General features: G+C 43.1%; 1 protein-coding gene across 2 annotated transcripts in view; it reads left to right on the forward strand.

The window, feature by feature from the left end:
• Positions 1 to 18,650, forward strand: part of GRID1 (glutamate ionotropic receptor delta type subunit 1) — a 702,575-nt gene that overhangs the window by 578,795 nt on the left and 105,130 nt on the right. For both annotated transcript variants that reach the window (XM_036079322.2, XM_078077489.1), the window contains exons 9-12: positions 10,094 to 10,195; positions 11,641 to 11,838; positions 15,136 to 15,460; positions 16,657 to 16,795. In XM_036079322.2, the coding sequence (XP_035935215.1) occupies positions 10,094 to 10,195; positions 11,641 to 11,838; positions 15,136 to 15,460; positions 16,657 to 16,795 (764 nt within the window). The remainder of the gene's footprint in view (positions 1 to 10,093; positions 10,196 to 11,640; positions 11,839 to 15,135; positions 15,461 to 16,656; positions 16,796 to 18,650) is intronic.

Consider the following 18,650-nt stretch of genomic DNA (forward strand, 5'->3'; position numbering starts at 1 on the left):
CCCAATCTTTTGGTACCAGTTGAGACCTAATTTGTGACCTAGGATGTGATCTATTCTGGAGAATGTTCCATGGGCACTAGAGAAGAATGTGTATTCTGTTGCTTTGGGATGCAATGTTCTGAATAGATCTGTGAAGTCCATTTGGTCCAGTGTGTCATTTAAAGTCTTTATTTCCTTGTTGATCTTTTGCTTAGATGATCTGTCCATTTCAGTGAGGGGGCTGTTAAAGTCTCCCACTATTATTGTATTGTTGTCAATGTGTTTCTTTGCTTTTGTTATTAATTGGCTTATATAATTGGCTGCTCCTATATTAGAGGCATAGATATTTACAATTGTTAGATCCTCTTGTTGGATAGACCCTTTAAGTATCATATAGTGTCCTTCCTCATCTCTTATTACAGTCTTTGGTTTAAAATCTAATTTGTCTGATATAAGGATTGCCACCCCAGCTTTCTTTTGATGTCCATTAGCATGGTAAATGGTTTTCCACCCCCTCACTTTCAATCTGGAGGTGTCTTTGGGTCTAAAATGAGTCTTTTGCAGGCAGCATATCAATGGGTCTTGTTTTTTTTTTATCCAATCTGTTACCCTGTGTCTTTTGTTTGGGGCATTTAGCCCATTTTCATTCAGGGTAACTATTGAAAGATATGAATTTAGTGCCATTGTATTGCCTGTCAGGGGACTGTTACTGTGTATTGTCTGTGTTCCTTTCTGGTCTATGTTACTTTTTGGCTCTCTCTTTGCTTAGAGGACCCCTTTCAAGATTTCTTGTAGGGCTGGTTTTGTGTTTGCAAATTCTTTTAGTTTTTGTTTGTCCTGGAAGCTTTTTATCTCTCCTTCTATTTTCAATGACAGCCTTGCTGGGTATAGCATTCTTGGCTGCATATTTTTCTCGTTTAGTGCTCTGAATAGATCATGCCAGTCCTTTCTGGCCTGCCAGGTCTCTGTGGATAGGTCTGCTGCCAATCTAATGTTTCTACTGTTGTAGGTTACAGACCTCTTGTCCCGAGCTGTTTTCAGGGTTTTCTCTTTGTCTCTGAGACTTGTAAGTTTTACTATTAGATGTCAGGGTGTTGACCTATTTTTATTGATTTTGAGAGGTGTTCTCTGTGCCTCCTGGATTTTGATGCCTGTTTCCTTCCCCAAATTAGGGAAGTTCTCTGCTATAATTTGCTCCAATATAGCTCCTCCCTCTCTCTCTTTCTTCTTCTTCTGGGATCCCAATTATTCTAATATTGTTTCGTCTTATGGTATCACTTATCTCTCAAATTCTGCCCTCCTGATGCAGTAGTTGTTTATCTCTCTTTTTCTCAGCTTCTTTATTCTCCATCATTTGGTCTTCTATATCACTAATTCTCTCTTCTGCCTCATTTATCCTAGTAGTTAGCGCCTCCATTTTTGATTGCACTTCATTAAGAGCCTTTTTGATTTTGACATGGTTAGATTTTAGTTCTTTCATTTCTCCAGAAAGGTATTCTCTTGTATCTTCTATGCTTTTTTCTAGCCCAGCTAGTATCTTTATAATAGTCATTCTGAATTCTAGTTCTCACATCTTACTAATATCTGTATTGATTAGGTCCCTGGCAGTCAGTACTGCCTCCTGTTCTTTTTTTTGAGGTGAGTTTTTCCATCTTGTCATTTTGTCCAGGGGAGAATAGATGAATGAGAGAACAAAATGCCAAAAGGGTGACAACGACCGCCCCAAAATATACACTAAACAAATCAGAAGAGACCTGAAACCAGGGGGAAAAGAAAGGGAAAGAAAGAAAAAAAAGAATATGATCAGTCTGCTGAATAGATCAGAGCCACACACTAGATTTTGGGTGTATTTTGGTCTGTTAGAAGAAACTGCCTCCCAAAATTTTAAAGAAAGAAAAAAAAAAAAATATATATATATATATATATATATATATACAAAAATAAGTGTAAATACGATGAAGGGATGGGATATGATTGTAAAGATGAAAATTATAAAAGATTTTATAAAAGGAATTGATAAGAAGTTGGTTGAAAAAAGTAAGAAGAAAAATTAAAAAAATAAAAAACAAAAAACAAAAGGGAGAGAATATGATCAGGCAGGAGACTAGAACAAAGCCATACACTAGAGATTTAGGGTATATTTTGGTCTGTTAGAAGAAACTGTATCCCAAAATTTTAAAGAGAGAAAAACTTATATATATATACAAAAAATAAGGTTGACTACAGTGAAGGGATAGAATATGACTCTAAAAATGAAAAATAAAAAAGATTTTTTAAAAAGGGATTGATGTTGGTTGAAAAAGGGAAAAAGAAGGGCGCCTGGGTGGCTCAGTTGGTTAAGCGACTGCCTTCGGCTCAGGTCATGATCCTGGAGTCCCGGGATCGAGTCCCGCATCGGGCTCCCTGCTCGGCAGGGAGTCTGCTTCTCCCTCTGACCCTCCTCCCTCTCATGCTCTCTGTCTCTCATTCTCTCTCTCAAATAAATAAATAAAATCTTTAAAAAAAAAAAAAAAAAAAAAAAAAAAAAAGGGAAGAAGAAGAATTCCAAAAAAAAAAAAATAGAAAAAGAAAAAAAGAAAATTAAAAAAATTAACTTTGGAAGACTGAATAATCATGGGGAAAAAACCATGAATTCTATGTGCAGTATTCCCCTAGCTCTGGAGTTCTGCGGTTCTCATTGATTGGTAAACTTGGTCTTGGCTGGCTGTTCTTGCTCATCTTCTGGGGGAGGGGCCTGTTGCCGGGGTTCTCAAATGTCTTTGTTGTAACCAGAATTGTCCCACCCTTGCCGGCGGCCCGGCTAAATAATCTGCTCGGGTTTGCTCTCAGGAGCTTTTGTTCCCTGCAAGCTTTCCATACAGCTTTGGAGGATGAGAGTGAAAATGGCGGCCTCCCAATCTCCACCCTGGAGGAGCCAAGAACTTGGAGCCCGCTCCTCAATGTGCCCCCAGAGAAAAGCAGTCAATCACTCCCGTCTCCCCGGTCTCCGGCCGCACTCCGTGCTCACCCGGCCTGTAACGGAGCGTTTCTATCTCTGGCATACAACTCCGTGTGGAGTCTCCAAACCCAGCAGATCCCTGCAGTGCGCTCCCGCGCCGCTCCTCCCCAGGGAGGAAGGGGAGTCTCCCTGGATCTGCCGCTTGTTGGGTCCCTGCTGGGGGAGCAGTGGACCAACTGTGCCGTGGATCATGATTTATGGCAACCCCGCCGAGCTGAGAGCCCACTCCTTGGCTCCGTCTCTTCAGCTGGCTTCCCCACTCCAATCCCTGGGAGCTCTGCCGCACTCAGACATCCCTGGTCTTTCTGTGACCCTGAGGGTCCTGAGACCACACTGTCCCACTGAGGGTTCCACCCTCCACTTAGCCACTGGAGCGATGTCCCTCAGCGGAGCCGACTTCTACAAGTTCTGATTTTGTGCTCTGCAGCTCTATCACTTGCCAGTAGCTGACTCCCTCCCCTCCGCCGTCTATCTTCCCAAATATCGCCTCAGATTCACTTCTCCACACATCCTACCTTCCAGAAAGTGGTCGCTTTTCTGTTCAGAGAGTTGCTGCTATTCTTTTCTTCGATCGATCTCGTGTTGAGTTCTGTTCAGAATGGTTTGATACCTATGTAGCTGAATTCCTGGGACTAGACGGAATTTAGGTCTCCTACTCCTCTGCCATCTTGCTCCTCCTCCCCAAAATGAACTTTTAAATTAGACCTTACTTTAGAATTCCTGGCTACAAATAATATTCTATGTTCAGATTCTTACATTCTGTTTCCAAGATGCTCTTTTGTGTCTAAACATGTTGTCCCTGCATTTAGCCAGAGCTTAAAATGTGCAACTGATTATCTGGAACCAGTGCTGGCTGAATGCCCCAACTCAAGCTGATTCAAGATGTGGGTGCCCCCTTGACTCCAAACCCACCCAGGACTGATCCTTTGGAACAGACACTGAACCCATCTATTCTCCAATAAAAATGTTCTAAAATGTTTTAGAAAAGTCCATGCACTGCCATGAAGATAAACCCACTGTGGCTTTCACTACTGAAGCCCATATTCCAGCCAAGACTTGTGCGCTCAGCTGAATAGGGTCACTGGTCAATGAGGGTATGGCTTAAACTGGACTCCAGCAATGGCTGTGAAGTATGACAGACATGGTCATAAAAATTTCACTTCCTGCCTTCAGTGCTCTCTTGAGATAAGCTTATCACTGAAGTGGTTGGTCACTTAGTTGTGAAATGTGACTATAGATTATTGATCTATTATCTTGCTGGATATAGGTAAATATGAGATTTGGGGTTAAGCAAACCTACCTTCTTTCCTTCCCTTACTCCCTCCCCAGGAATTGGCGAGGCCCTATATGTGAAACTGGTCATATTCTGTCTCTGGGCTGTAAGGCAGTTGGATTGCCTCTCCTCTCCTTCCCCCCTGCCCATGAAAAGAGACGACACTTTAAGAGACCTCTGATACAAGGATTGCCACCCCAGCTTTCTTTTGATGTCCATTAGCATGGTAAATGGTTTTCCACCCCCTCACTTTCAATCTGGAGGTGTCTTTGGGTCTAAAATGAGTCTTTTGCAGGCAGCATATCAATGGGTCTTGTTTTTTTTTTTATCCAATCTGTTACCCTGTGTCTTTTGATTGGGGCATTTAGCCCATTTATAGACCACAAAGCGCATTCTTCCAGAGGAGGCCTGTCCCATTTATGGTTAATAGCCCTGCATTTATTAAAGACAGGGCCACAAAGTCCTAAATCCCCACATCTCACAACTCAAATGCTAACATGAAGAACACCCCAATTGACTCAGGAAATATATTTTCCTAAGACCACTGGTTTATTAAATTTATTCTCCAATTGGCTGATCTCTTGAACAGTTGTTTGTCATAATCAGATTTTGAAACCATATATCTCCTTTCAAGGGATGATTGTGCTGTAACCTCTGGGTCCATGCATGCTTCTGGTCTGGGTAGAGCAGATCTCCTGGATGAATGAGAACCATAGCTGTCTTATCAAATCGTGGCAGTTCTCATTTGTTTAACAGTGCTGGAAATTAGTTTTTCAGGCACTGATCTTGACAGGTCAGCTGTCAAAAGTGGGTGTCTGTGGCCATAAAACTCATCGATCCCATAAACAAAATTCTGTCTACAAAATACAATGGGAAGCCAGAATAGACGCCCTTATGCACAAATGAAATGGTCTGCAGCTGTATGACTAAGTGTCAGGCCTTGTATGGGGGTAAGGTTTTTCAGGCTTCCTATTTATCAAGCCTATCAGCCTCATTTGGCTTTCATTGACTGAAACTTTTTCCTCGGTGTTTTGAACCAGGAGAACCAGGCACCTCAGGAGGGAAGCTGAATACAGTCTCTCCTAATCTGGGTCAGCTGCAAGTTTGGGAATCCATTTAAAGGCTTTATTTTATTAAAAAAAAAAAAAGAAAGAAAGAAAAGTCCACTGGAGTCTGTTTATACAGTGCTTTTTTCTGTGCTCTGGTCTTATATTCCAGGTGTTCAGAGGGATGGCCTCACTCAGAAATGAAGAGTTACTGCTCTGGTCTTAAGATTTGGGCAAGAACACAAGGCTTTGTAGAAATGGGGGGATTCACTCAGCCTGGGGCGCTCGGCTTGAGGCTGATGTGAGGGAATAATAAACTTCCCTGCCCAACTCAAGGACCCTGGTCCCTGGAACATGGTTGCACTTTGATGTGTTTGAAGGCAGAATTTTGGTTTCACTTTGAAGTATTTTTCCTTTCTCTGTCAGAGTACAGGATGCCCTGAAGGACAGGGAGAGAGAGGTCTGTATTAAAAAACAAAAACACACAAAAATAAAAAAACTTTAAGTCCTCAATACTTCCGGACAAAAAAAATAGGGGTAATTATAGGCGGGCAGTAATTTTTTTTTTCCCCTCTCATATACTTGCACTTAGATTTAAATGGCTTTGCTTTAGGATTGCTGTCCCTTTTTCTTAGTGGAGAAATATTGTCTGTCTTCATGGAGCTGGGCCTCAGCAGTGGCTACTTCCTTGTCTCCAAACCCAACAGGTTCACTGGGCCCCACACCGTCTTAGAGAGGTCATAGAATGGGAGACGCCATGTTGGATGAACCTGCAATTGCCTCTTCTAGGAGATGGGGATGCCGTGGCCAGAGCTCCTGGCAGCCAGAGGACTGATTTATTGGGTTCTCACTCTCAGACTGGTCTTGACACACCAACAGATAATTTAACTCAGATTGCTCCCCGCCATTCAGTCCTTAGTCGTACGAATGCGTGTGACAGGATTTTGTCATTATGCTAGTTATTTTGATCAAAAGCTTATTTTCCTTCCTGTGAAAGTAGTGAAAAACCTGTTGAAAACACAGAACAGTGTCAAGAAGTTGCAATGATTTTTCATAATTCCACCACCTGGATATATTCACATATTACATTTTAATACAGCTCCTCCCATGTTTACCACCACCCTTTTAAAAAACCATAATTAAGCTTTTATTGCACACATAGGTTTATATCCTGCTTCTTTACTTTGTGATTATTACTTTATAGCAGATTATTTCAAAGTGATTTTTTCTTTTGAATAGCCCCTAAACGTTTGGTAGGCAGGGAAAATATTCTTATTATACTTTTTAGATGAGAAAATGGAATGTCAATGGAGTCAAATTTATTCAAAATTTTAAGCACTGCAGTCAAACATGCTGCCTGAGGTCACCCAGGTAAGTGGTGGGAACACAACTAGAATACAGGTCAGTCAACTACCAAACTTATGCTATTTTCACACCTCTGAGTTCCTCTCTTCTTCCCCAAATCTTTACCAGGTATAGTAAGTTGACCTTCAAGAGGAGAACATGGCATTCGAAGCAAGGTTGGAAACCCTGAGATGGGAATAAGCAAGGCAAGGTCTAGTCCAAGAGCCTGAAATTCTAGACAGTTTATGAAGATAGGGTTTTGATCTCAGGGGACAGGGTGACAAACCCAAGTAGCACACCCAGCAGGGTCACAGACTTAGATCCAGCATGGAAGACAGTGGAGAGTATTTCTACTGCAGCTCTGTATAAATGGTGGAGATTGGGCTAATAAACATTGCATTAGCTGTGAGGAGTGTGTTATACTAATGTAACATCTTAAATGGGGAAAACTGGATGTAGGCTATATGGACAGACTCTGCACAACCTCTACAACTTTTCTGTAAATCTAAAACTATTCTAAAGTGAAAGCTTATTTTAAAAAAAAATATGAGTAAGTGTGTACCAGACCCAACCAAAGAGGGATGGTATTAAAGGCAGAAGGACTTGGAGGAAGCATGCCATGTGAAGGTGAGGGATTTGGTGGGGTTGGAGTGGACTGGGCTTACATACACTTAAGTGAACCTGATCGCCAGGCTCGGATCTCGATAAGGAAGACCCTTCTTTTAGGCCAAGCTTCGGAGTGTTAGGATTTATTCTGTAGGAAATGAGAAGTCATTTGAAAATTTTCACTAACACATTCATGTTTGGGTTCATTTATTACAAAGGTACAAATCAGCAAAAGGGAGGAGGCTGTAAGAGAGAGGTTGGGGGTAATGAGCTCAATGGGGAGGCTGTTGCAATACTCTGGGGCAGGGGGGCTGCTGCTTTGAGCCAGGCAATGAGCTAGAAGAAGAGGGTTGTGTGGCAAGGCATTGGGAGGCAGAGCCCTTCTCGCAGCTGAGCTTAAAACTCTAGAAGGACAGGGTGTTATCCCAACTGCTTTTTCCTGCCTCCATTCTCCATTTTCAAGACTGATTTCTATCCCAGTAGACAGACGGGTAAAGCTTGTTTGATCAAGGCCAAGCAGAACCCCATCCCGGGTGCTTGCTCATGCAGGTGCTAGCACAGAGTGGAGATGGCCCTTCACCTGTGCCACGGAGGTTTGGCAGCACATGTTAGGAATTCAAGTCCTGCTGTAAGGCAGAGTATCTGGTACCTGGAACTGACATGTCATCACGAGGACAAGATCGCCTTCATTATGACTTTGTCAGTCATCGAGGTGGTCCGGGGACCTTCTTAACACCACCCCAGCCAGGAGATGCAGCAGATTACCCATCAGGGTTAAGCAGCTCCAATGCCTGGGCTAACCAGTTATGGGGATCAGATGCAGGCAGCCCAAATACACATCATGAGTCCCCTGGTCCATGTCAGAGGGTCCAAAGAATGTAGGGAATCGACACCTTGACTCTTTTTGTCTGGGTTTGTCTCTTCCCTTTGACCAGCATTCTACTCTAGATGCAGGACTTGATCCTGGGTCCCAGTGCTGTTTCCAGGACCCAAGGGGAAAGAGCCATGAGCTTTCCTTCTCACTATGCCAGTTCCCAGAGTGTGGCATCTTTGATGTCCTTGAAGAGGACTTTGGGTAGATTTTAACTTTGCCCTTTACTGCAGTGCCCCTCAAATTAACTGGTGGTGGCTGTGAGGAGCTTCTCAGAGCACATGGCCATGCTCTTAACTAAATGATTCATTCATCACTGCCAGGCATCCTATTACTTAGGATGGAGTGGGTCTTACTTGGTATTGTGTCCAAAGTGACAGCCAGGGTTTCTAGGTTCCTTTTAAACTGCTTTTACAACCATGTATCTCGTTCTGATAGTCCTGCTTTAGGCCTCAGGGTTCTAGTATCTTCCAGGTGGCATGGTCCCACAGATTCTGCCACTGTAGCCTCATAGTCAAAGCTCGGAGTGCAGAGCCTGCTGCAGATGTCAAGGCTAAGGGACACGCTGGGAGAGCAGGCGTGTCCGTAGGTAGCACTATTGGTAGCTTCTTTAGGGCACCTGGTGACATTTCTCCACAGAGGGATAGTTCTTCTGCTCAGCCTCACTAGGGGACTTGTGGGTTTTCTCCGATGAAGAGTAGATGCTGCCCACAGCGGTCTGCTTCTTTAACGCCTTGCTGCTTAGATGGTGGTCATGGATCATCCGCAGCAGCCTCACCTGGGAGCTTGTTAGATAGGAATAATCACAGGCCCCAGAATCAGAAAGTGCATATAAAATCCCTGGATAATTTGTGTGCATATTACAGTTTGAGGATCCCCCGCTTTAATCTATAGCAGAGGTTTACAATCCTGGCTGTGTATTAGAATCCCCTGGGGAGCTGAAATATTCATATCTAGCCCACTACAGACCAATTAAATTCAAATCGCTGGGGGTGAGGCCCAGCCCTCAATATGCTTTAAAAGCCTTCTTAAGAGAATCTAATATGCAGTGACCTAGAACAGGGTTTCTCAATGAGGACCGCTGGGGAAGCATTACAATTCCTCATGCCTAAGTGCTGAGATCCTGATTAAGTTGAGATGGGGGCTGGTATGTGTTTTTTTTTGCTTGTTTTTTACATTTTACCAATTAATGACTGAGAATCATTGATTAGATAAAGATTTCATCGTGATTCCCCAGGCCCAGCAGGGATGCAGAGAGGGGAAGCAGTCCAAAGAACATCTGTGTCTCCTGTTCTTTCTGAGCCAGTAGCGGGGCTCCATAACCACCTCAGGGGGCCTGTCAGAGATGCATCAGGCTATGGGAGAGACTGTGCAGGGTCAGGAGGATATGGCAGATCCAGAGCACATGTAGTCTTGCCCTATACCTGTACATCAAGGAAAATTATGAAATTTGCCCTACAGTGAAGACAGGCAGGGAGCTCTTGACCCCATTTGCAGTAGGCACCAGGGAGCAAGACAAGCCACACATGGGGGTCTTTGTTACCTGCTTCACTGCTGAGCTCCATCCTGCCTCGGGGGGCAGCGATGGGTGAACTTAAGGGGCCCTGTGGCCTGGGCAAGTCAAAGGAGTAATTACAGAAAGAAGACACTTTGTGGGAGACATGGTGACATGACCTCGGTGAGTGGACAGAATAAAATGAGACAGAAATGTTCATTCTAGAAACAAGTTCTTACCAATTGGTTTTATTTTAAAGATGTGGCAAGTCCTCAAGTTCCACATGAGCTGATGGAGAAAGTAGAACTGGCTGTCACACCTTTATTCTTTCTAAGGCTTTAAGATGGCTCTGAGTCTCTGCGACGCTGAGGGGCCTGCTGTCCTCCTAGCTGCCTGAATCAGGATTCCGGTTGGAGAGGCGAGTTCCTGAGGTGCACACAGGTGCCTGTTCTGTCCCTCACACTCCCTTTTTCCTTCACAGCTGGCGACGTGGGACTCAGAGAAAGGCCTGAATGGCAGCCTGCAAGAGAGGCCCATGGGCAGCCGCCTCCAAGGACTGACTCTCAAAGTGGTGACTGTCTTGGTAGGATCACGGGCATATTGGGGAGCTTCACCATTCAGGCTTTTGAGTCAGAGGCTTCTCTCTGTTCAGCTTAATGCTGTGTTTGGAGAGAAGGGGATCTTGATTAGTGGCTTGAGTGTTCATATGGCCTTTCTGGCAAATGATTTTACAAATAATGAAGAAGAGTAAGGTTGGAGATTCTGCCCCAGGGCCTTTCGCGGGAGGTGACTGGGCTGCTCTAGAGAAGGACCTCTAGAGCCACTGCTAAGCTTTCAAGCAGGCATATCTCTATTTGTTCCTGGATGTAAACAGTGTCTTGACCTACTGATCGTCCTTAGGAGAGCTTTGCTGATAGGCAGAGTCCCCAGAAAGATGCTTGGAGGAGGATACTCTTCCAGCACCCAATCCCACTGATGGCCCCATGTGACACAAACTTCATAACCAAGACCCTTTGTTGCAATTTTTCTGCACGGTTGTCCTGGAATCATAGACTTTTACATCTTTAGGAGACCTTAGAAGCATCTTCCTGTCAATTTCTTCCTTCACCTTTTCAGGGCTCTAGGAGACATTTTCGATTTACCTCTTATTAACTGTTCAGACATGGTTCAAATGTCCCCTCTGTCGCATGAGGCACTGACATGTCCTTGGCTCTAGAAGCCTTTGGCAGCGGTGTTCCTGCATTTCCTGTATGCACATCACAGAAAAAACATTATACCATAACCCCCCACACCCCCAATTAAACTAATGAGATATATTCTCTGGGGCTGTTTGCCAAAAGCCCCATTCCTGTTCAGTTTTATAGGATTGTGGTGGGGAAGGCTGAGGTGTTTTCCAGAGGATCACATGCCCTACAGGAGTGCGTAGGACACAACACAAAATGTGTGAATGTGGCTTTGGGCTCAGAAACTGTGGGGTTTAATTCTGTCCTGACCTTTGACATATGGTGTGACCTTCTTCCATGAATCAGAATCCATTTTCTAGTACAATCTGATAGATGTAATGCTGTCTTCTCTCAATCTGATATCATAGAGCTTTTACTGTCGTTCTTTATACTGGATGAGAAGTAACCACATTTCTTATGTGGGTCCTGAAGAATTATGGCATTTCCTAAGGACAGAGTCCTGAATGTCACAAATAAAGGAGTGAAACCAAATCATGTCATTCTGGCAATGGGGTTCTGAGCAGAGGCTGGGATGACATCACACAGGACAAGTAAATCTCCATTCCTCCATCAATATGCTGGTTGGAGTGATCTTCCTATCCACTGTGCTCTGAGTGTCCATAAACTGCTTTAAAAAAAGGGCAGGGATGTTCAGACTGCAGGCCTAAATTGGGTAAATACATGCCCATGTTCACAAACATTCTAAAGCTATGATTCATCAGATTGGTCTCTCCATCTACCCTGGAAAGATGTGTGTTAATGAACCTGTTATTTAATTGAAGAACATCCATTCTGTTGTCCTCAGGAAGAGCCTTTTGTGATGGTGGCTGAGAACATCCTTGGACAGCCCAAGCGCTACAAAGGGTTCTCCATAGATGTCCTGGATGCACTGGCCAAGGCTCTGGGCTTCAAATATGAAATTTACCAGGCCCCCGATGGCAGGTATGGTCACCAGCTCCATAACACCTCCTGGAACGGGATGATCGGGGAGCTCATCAGCAAGGTAGGTCCCAAAAGCAGGACCATGGGGAGGGGAACCCTAGTCTGCCTCTGGGGTGATATCTAAATTTGGCCCATTAGGCATTTAGGACCTTGGAACTAGCTAAACAGATCACAGGTTACCACTCTTCACTCACTAGAGCTCTCTTTTCTTCAACCCACCCATCCCTACCATATCCATTTCTGTTTTTTTTCTCATTCCCTGGCACTCTGTTTTCTTTCCGTGCCCACTGCTGCCATTCCTTTCAAGCCTGTCCACTGAGCCTGCTCTGTCATACACCCTTCCTGCAACCCACCCCCACATTTGGGCTGAAATAGGAACTTAGTTCTCACGGGAGGTATGAGTGAGTGCTTATTCTTTTCTCCCTCGTGGCCCACAGGTGGGATGTGTATATACAAGTACGTGTGTGTGCATGAGTGTGTGTGTGTGTGTCTGCATTGCTGTGTGTAAGCGATACGACATTCCCCAGCTCCTCAGATTAATTTCAAATAGTTACTCTTCCTCTCTCCTATAGAACCTGGGTCCTCATTGAGACTCCTGGTATGAGGCCAGTTCACTGTGTCCCCATCCTCACCCCTATCATCCCATGACCTCTGGGTCATTTCCTGATAGTCATTTATTATGGTAGCATCTGCTCAAGCCCTCCCTCTCTAGTGTTGCTGCTGCTACCAACTTTGACATTGCAGACATCCCTGGGGCCAACCATGAGCTCCCAGTGTTTTGACTGCCTCACCTCCAGTGACCTTGGTTTGTGCTCCACGTCAGTGCCTGTACCCATGCATTTTGTCAACATCTTATGTGTTACCGTCCCTGTCCCACTCCATGACTCTGACCTGTTGTCCTTCTGACTCTTTTGAACCTTTGCTCCTAAAACACAAGTCCTTTGCTTTATCAGCCCATAAAGGCAGACACAATCTCTCCAATTTCTCCTAAGCTTTAAAAAAAAACAATTTTCTTGCGGTATTAATTTATATATAAAATTCACCCATTTCGGATATACAATTCAATGATTTTTAGGAAATCTACTGAGTTATGCAACCATCATCATAATCTAGTTTTAAAATAATTCCATCAACCCAGTGAGATCCCTCACACTTACAGTTAATCCCATTTCCAACCCCAGCCCTAGGCAACCATTGATCTATTTTCTATCTCTATAGATTTGCTTTTGTGAACATTTAATGTAAATAGAGTCATACAATATGTGGTCTTTTGTGTCTGGCCCTTTCCACTTAGCACATGTATTTGAGGTTTATCTTTCTTTAAGATTTTTGCATCCTTTCCTGCCCGGTGTGGCCTCGGTGTTTGACCAGAGATAATCCCGTTCCCTTCATCTTTTGTGATTCTCTTTGTTCTTGGTCTCTTATTGTACTGAAACCCTGACTTGATTATATTATCTACCCTCTGACTCTGACATCCAAGTTGCTGCATACAAAATCACAAATTTGCCCAGATGGGTATATGGACAATGTGTGGCCTCCAACCTCAGCTAGGCCTTCAGGACAGCCCAAGTTCCTTAACTTGTCCTTTGTTGGACCCCTTGGCTATATCCCTTAGAGACTGTTTCAAAAGTTTATCTTTCTCTTCAAGCAACCTAAAAGTCTTCTCTCCTGAATTAAAAAAAAAAAAAGTGCTCCTATATTAAGCAAAGAAATGGAGATTTGTGGGCTTGAAATACTACTTCAGCTACCTATGAAATTCACATCTGCAGACACCTACTCTAACCTCCAGGTTCACAGGTGGGAGTGTTTTTCCCTATGTTCCAGGTCACCCCTTTACTTGTGTCATAAGTCAGTCCCCTTGTGCTTCTTCTGGACCTGGCTTCATAAATTACTTTCCCTTCTTCCTATGTTGTAAACCTATCCTGCTCCACTAGAACTCTTCTTAGGCCTTATGTATGCTCTGAATGCTCCAAATCCATAAAAAGAAATCCCTGGATCTTGAGTTTTTGAAAAGAGAGACAAGAACCAGAGATACAAATGTGACAAGTCTAAGAAGAGAGCTTCACCATCATTAACCTCCAACACTTTTTCTTTTTACTCTAGATATGTTGTTGGATTTCATAGTTTGTTATTTTATTTTATTTTATTTTTTTGGATTTCATAGTTTAGAACATCAGTGTATCTACCCCTCTAGCCCACATATTAAATATGATAAAAATTTTTCTGATGAAGTCTTTATATGTATGTTTTCCCAACTTTATTTTTTTAAAGATTTTATTTATTTATTTGAGAAAGAGAGAGAGGGACAGAGAGAGAGAGACAGCAGGAGGGAGAGGGAGAGAGATTCTGAAGCAGACCCCTTGCTGAGCACAGAGCCCGACTTGGGGCTCGATCCCACAACCGCGAGATCATGACCTGAGCCGAAACCAAGAGTCAGCCGCTTAACCGACTGAACCACCCAGGCCCCCCTAAAATAAACTTAGTTCTGATGATGCCTCCTACTTAGAAGTCCAAGAGCCAAGATTGGATGATCATTGTATATTTTGGTGCTCTTGTGGTTGAAGTGAGGACTGCAGGCCCATTATTTCCTACCATCATCCATCTAAGCCTAATTATCCTAACCTCCACCAGTCTTGGCAGCTTTAATTTCACAGTCTAGTTCCATCTTAATAGAGTCTTTGCCCATTTTTAAAATTAAGCCCATTTTGGAAAGCAAAAATCTTGCAAGGTACTTTTGGGGTCAAAGTACAGCATGCCCAGAGAATCCCCGCCCAACATGGCTTTACTATATGAAGAATCAACCCATATATCTTAGAGGCCATGAATGAAGGGCCGTGGATGATCAAGAAAAGTAGATAACCCTTTTTTTCCTTGGAGGATATTACTCTCTGGCATAGAGTCTGCATATAAAACAACCAGGCACTGAGACATTAATGAGATTTCAAGTAGTTGTACAACTCACCATAACTTCCGAAGTATCTCAGGAAAGGGAGACATCCATGTGGGCTAATGGAAGTTTGGAGAGGCTTGATGGAAGTATAGGAAGGGTGCAGATAAGCCTAGAAGAAGATAGAAGGGACTTCTTGGTTGGGGGCAGGGACGGGGTAGAGGGAAATACCAGCAAAAGAAAGAAGATAGTGAAAGTTTGTGAGGACAAGAAAGTGAAGAAAAACTACAATTCAAACAGACCACTCAGTGTTGAATATTTTTCACAGTATTCAAGATCACAGGCTGTCACCTCTTGAATCCATTTCCTCTGGACAGAATAACCCAAAGAGTAGAGGGCAGGCCTTGCCCCAGGGTGGGACCCAGCAGGAAGCTGAGGACTGCTGTCTGATGAGTTGGTTTTGCCTTTCAGAGGGCAGACCTGGCTATCTCGGCCATCACGATCACCCCGGAGAGGGAGAGCGTTGTGGACTTCAGCAAGCGGTACATGGACTATTCGGTGGGGATCCTAATCAAGAAGCCCGAGGAGAAGATCAGCATCTTCTCTCTTTTTGCCCCGTTTGATTTTGCCGTGTGGGCCTGCATTGCAGCAGCCATCCCTGTGGTGGGCGTGCTGATATTTGTGTTGAACCGGATCCAGGCCGTGAGGGCTCAGAATGCCGCCCAGCCCCGACCATCCGCTTCAGCCACCTTGCACAGTGCCATCTGGATAGTCTACGGAGCCTTCGTACAGCAAGGTACGTTCCTGGGTTCCTGATGTTGCGGTATAGCCCCAGGGGCCTGGAATAACTTGCCCATTGGCAGAGTTCTTAGATGCGTTTTGGCAAAGTCATTTTAAATGCAATTTTATTTAATCTCTAGGGCAGTACAGGCTGCACCCAATTTCTCTGAGTAATATCAGATAGAAATTAAATGAAGTGACAAGGAACTCAACTTCAAAGCCTGATTCTCGCTTTAGATAAAATTAACTTTGGAGTTCTGCTTTGCACTTTTCTCCCCTCCCACATTAGGTTGATTGTTATGCACATTGGGTTGTCAGATGAAACTGAATCTTGCTTAAATTTGAAGTCTTAATAGGAAAAAAAAAAAATCACAATTGTTTTTGCAATCATCTAAGTAGTCCTCCATCCGTTCTTGAGATACAAAGTCTCCCTTCTCTGTGAAGTCTGGAGAGCACTTGGTAAGTTACAGGATCTTGCAGTTTTGACCCAAGCAACAAATTGCAAAGTTCCTAATGTGAGTGTTGGCCTTGTTTGCACCATGGCAAAACATGTATTGCTTGTTTGCAAGGTTATGTAAGAAGAGTCAGTGAGACGCTTTCTTCTGCTACCACCTAAGGGACCAAGGAGAAATAATTGGCCTCTATGGGGCAGCTACTGACTGCAAGTCACAGGCAATGATATCTGAAAATTCTAGGAAAAAAGCCATCCAGTGAGGGCTGAATATTAATAAAAGCGAGATCTCATCTCTGAGGTTTCAAAGAAAGCTAAGGAACCCTCCAGGTAGGAGGTAATTCTGTATTTACAGAATTCCTGAGACTACTCTCTATGAATTTGAAATTGGAAAAGGATCTTACATCAGGTTGCAGTCCTGGAAGTATGCAACAAGTGAGATAGAATTTCCTAACTGGAAGATTTTGATATTCAGAACTATGCCCTTGGCGTTTTGATAAACATCACATCACTAAAAGGCCAATCCTGGATTTTTCATATTTGATGGTCCTCCATCCCTTTCCAAGATTGGTGGTCTTTGGATTCTTTCCCGGGATTGTCACAGCCCTGCATAACCAGCCAGCAACTCACTTCCCTGCTCCCTAGCCCAACCCCAGTGGCGGTTCCCTAAGCCAGGCCGCAGGGTGGAGCTGGAGCATTTCTCTGGGGATGCGAGTGAGAGCAGAAGCCCAGGGCCAATCCATTTTGCTGGCCTCCTGTAGGTGGCGAATCCTCAGTGAACTCCATGGCCATGCGCATCGTGATGGGCAGCTGGTGGCTCTTCACCCTCATTGTATGCTCCTCCTACACAGCAAATCTTGCCGCATTCCTCACAGTGTCCAGGATGGACAACCCTATAAGGTAAGATCCATTCCTCCTTCCAGATCTGGGACCATTCAGCTCTGAGAGGCTGTAAAGACAGAATGCAGCCCAGGGTCATGGAGGCAGATGGACTTAGATCCCAGATCTGCAGTTTGATTATCGTACTCTTTAATGCGTGAAGAACTTCACTCCTCTTGTAGTTTACTTCATACACAATTATATAAATGCATAAATGAATTAAATAATACTTCTCTGAACATTTAAATGCTGCTTATAAGACTAAGAAATCAAAACATTAAAAATTAACAAATTAAATTTCCTCAGGCATTTAAACGTTGATTACAAACTTATTTAATCAAAATTTTCTAAACATTAAATTAAAATTAATTAAGACCACAAGTCTCAGGTATTTTTTCAAATCTTCAAACACCTTAAAATTATTTTTAAAAACATGGCATTATCACAGTGATTAGAAAACTTATTTCACTTATATTTATAAAATTATAAAATTTCTGAAGCCAGGGAATAAAAACATTTCTTTGTTTTACCAAAGTGTTAAAAATATGGCATGAAAGAATTAGTTCAACATAGTGAAAAAACTTGGGAATGCCTTTGTTTTAGGAGCAGATTTCCATATACTATGTAAATTGCAAGTGAACTTGGGCAAAGTGAAGGGGTATTAGAAATGTGGTTACTGAAGTGACCAAAGGCACAGAGCTAGTCTGCATTTCCTCGGTGCAATATCAGCTTCAATATCACCTCTCACTTGATCCCTGATTATACTGTTGTATAATTTCTCCTTTAATTCATCATACTCACTATCATTACATGGATTCTTTCGATCTACAGCCCTAACTGGTCATCCATACTTAACCAGCTTCTATGGCTCCCAACTGCCTATTTAAAAGAGTCCGGACTCTGGCCAGGATTCAAAATTTAGTATGATGTTATCCAGTTTAATTTTTAGTTGGCATTTTTATTGAGATAATTATAGATTCACATGCAGTTATAAGAAATAATGCAGTGAGATCTCATAATATCCTTTAACTGGTTTCCCCCAATGGTAACATTTTGCAAAACTGTAGTATCTTATCACAACCAGGGTACTGACGTTAATACAGTTGACTGATTCTACTCAGATTTCTCCTCTTGTACTCATTTCTCTGTGCATGTGTGTGTGTGTGCATTTGGTTCTACGCAATCTTATCCCATGTGTAGGTTTGTGTATTTACCACCATAGTAAAGATGCTAAAGAATTTTATTCCTGCAAGGATGCCTTGTGTTTTCCTCTTATAACCACACACATCTCCCCCACACTGCTTCTTCTCCTCTAGTCTTGTTCTTAACCCCTGGTGACCACTAATGTGTTCTCCATTTCTAAAATGTCATTTCAGGGCACCTGGGTGGCTCAGTCAGTTAAGCGTCCAACTCTTGATTTTGGCTCAGTTCATGATGTCAGAGTCCTGGGATGGAGCCCTACTTCGGGCTCGTGCTCAGCACTGAGTCTGCTTGTCCCTCTCCCTCTGCTCCAACCCCCTGCTCACTCATTCTCTCTCTCTCTCTCTCTCTCTCTCTAAAATAAGTAAGTAAATAAAATCTTTAAAATGTTGTCATTTTAAATATGTTATATAAACAAAATCATAGCTTTTTGGTTGCCTTTTTCATTTAGCATAATTCTCAGGAGATTCATCCAGGTTGGTGTGTAAATCAATAATTCATTGCTTTTTGCTGCTTCGTGGTATCCCATGTACCACAGCTTGTTTGACAGTTCACATACTGAAGGACATCTGGGTTGTTTCCACTTTTATGCAATTATGAATAAAACCACTATTGAATATTTGTGTGTAGGTTTTGGTGTGAACACAAGTTTTCATTTGTTTATGATACATATCCA

The sequence above is a fragment of the Halichoerus grypus genome, chromosome 7 (assembly GCF_964656455.1).
Source record: "Halichoerus grypus chromosome 7, mHalGry1.hap1.1, whole genome shotgun sequence".
In the NCBI taxonomy this organism is placed as follows: domain Eukaryota; kingdom Metazoa; phylum Chordata; class Mammalia; order Carnivora; family Phocidae; genus Halichoerus; species Halichoerus grypus.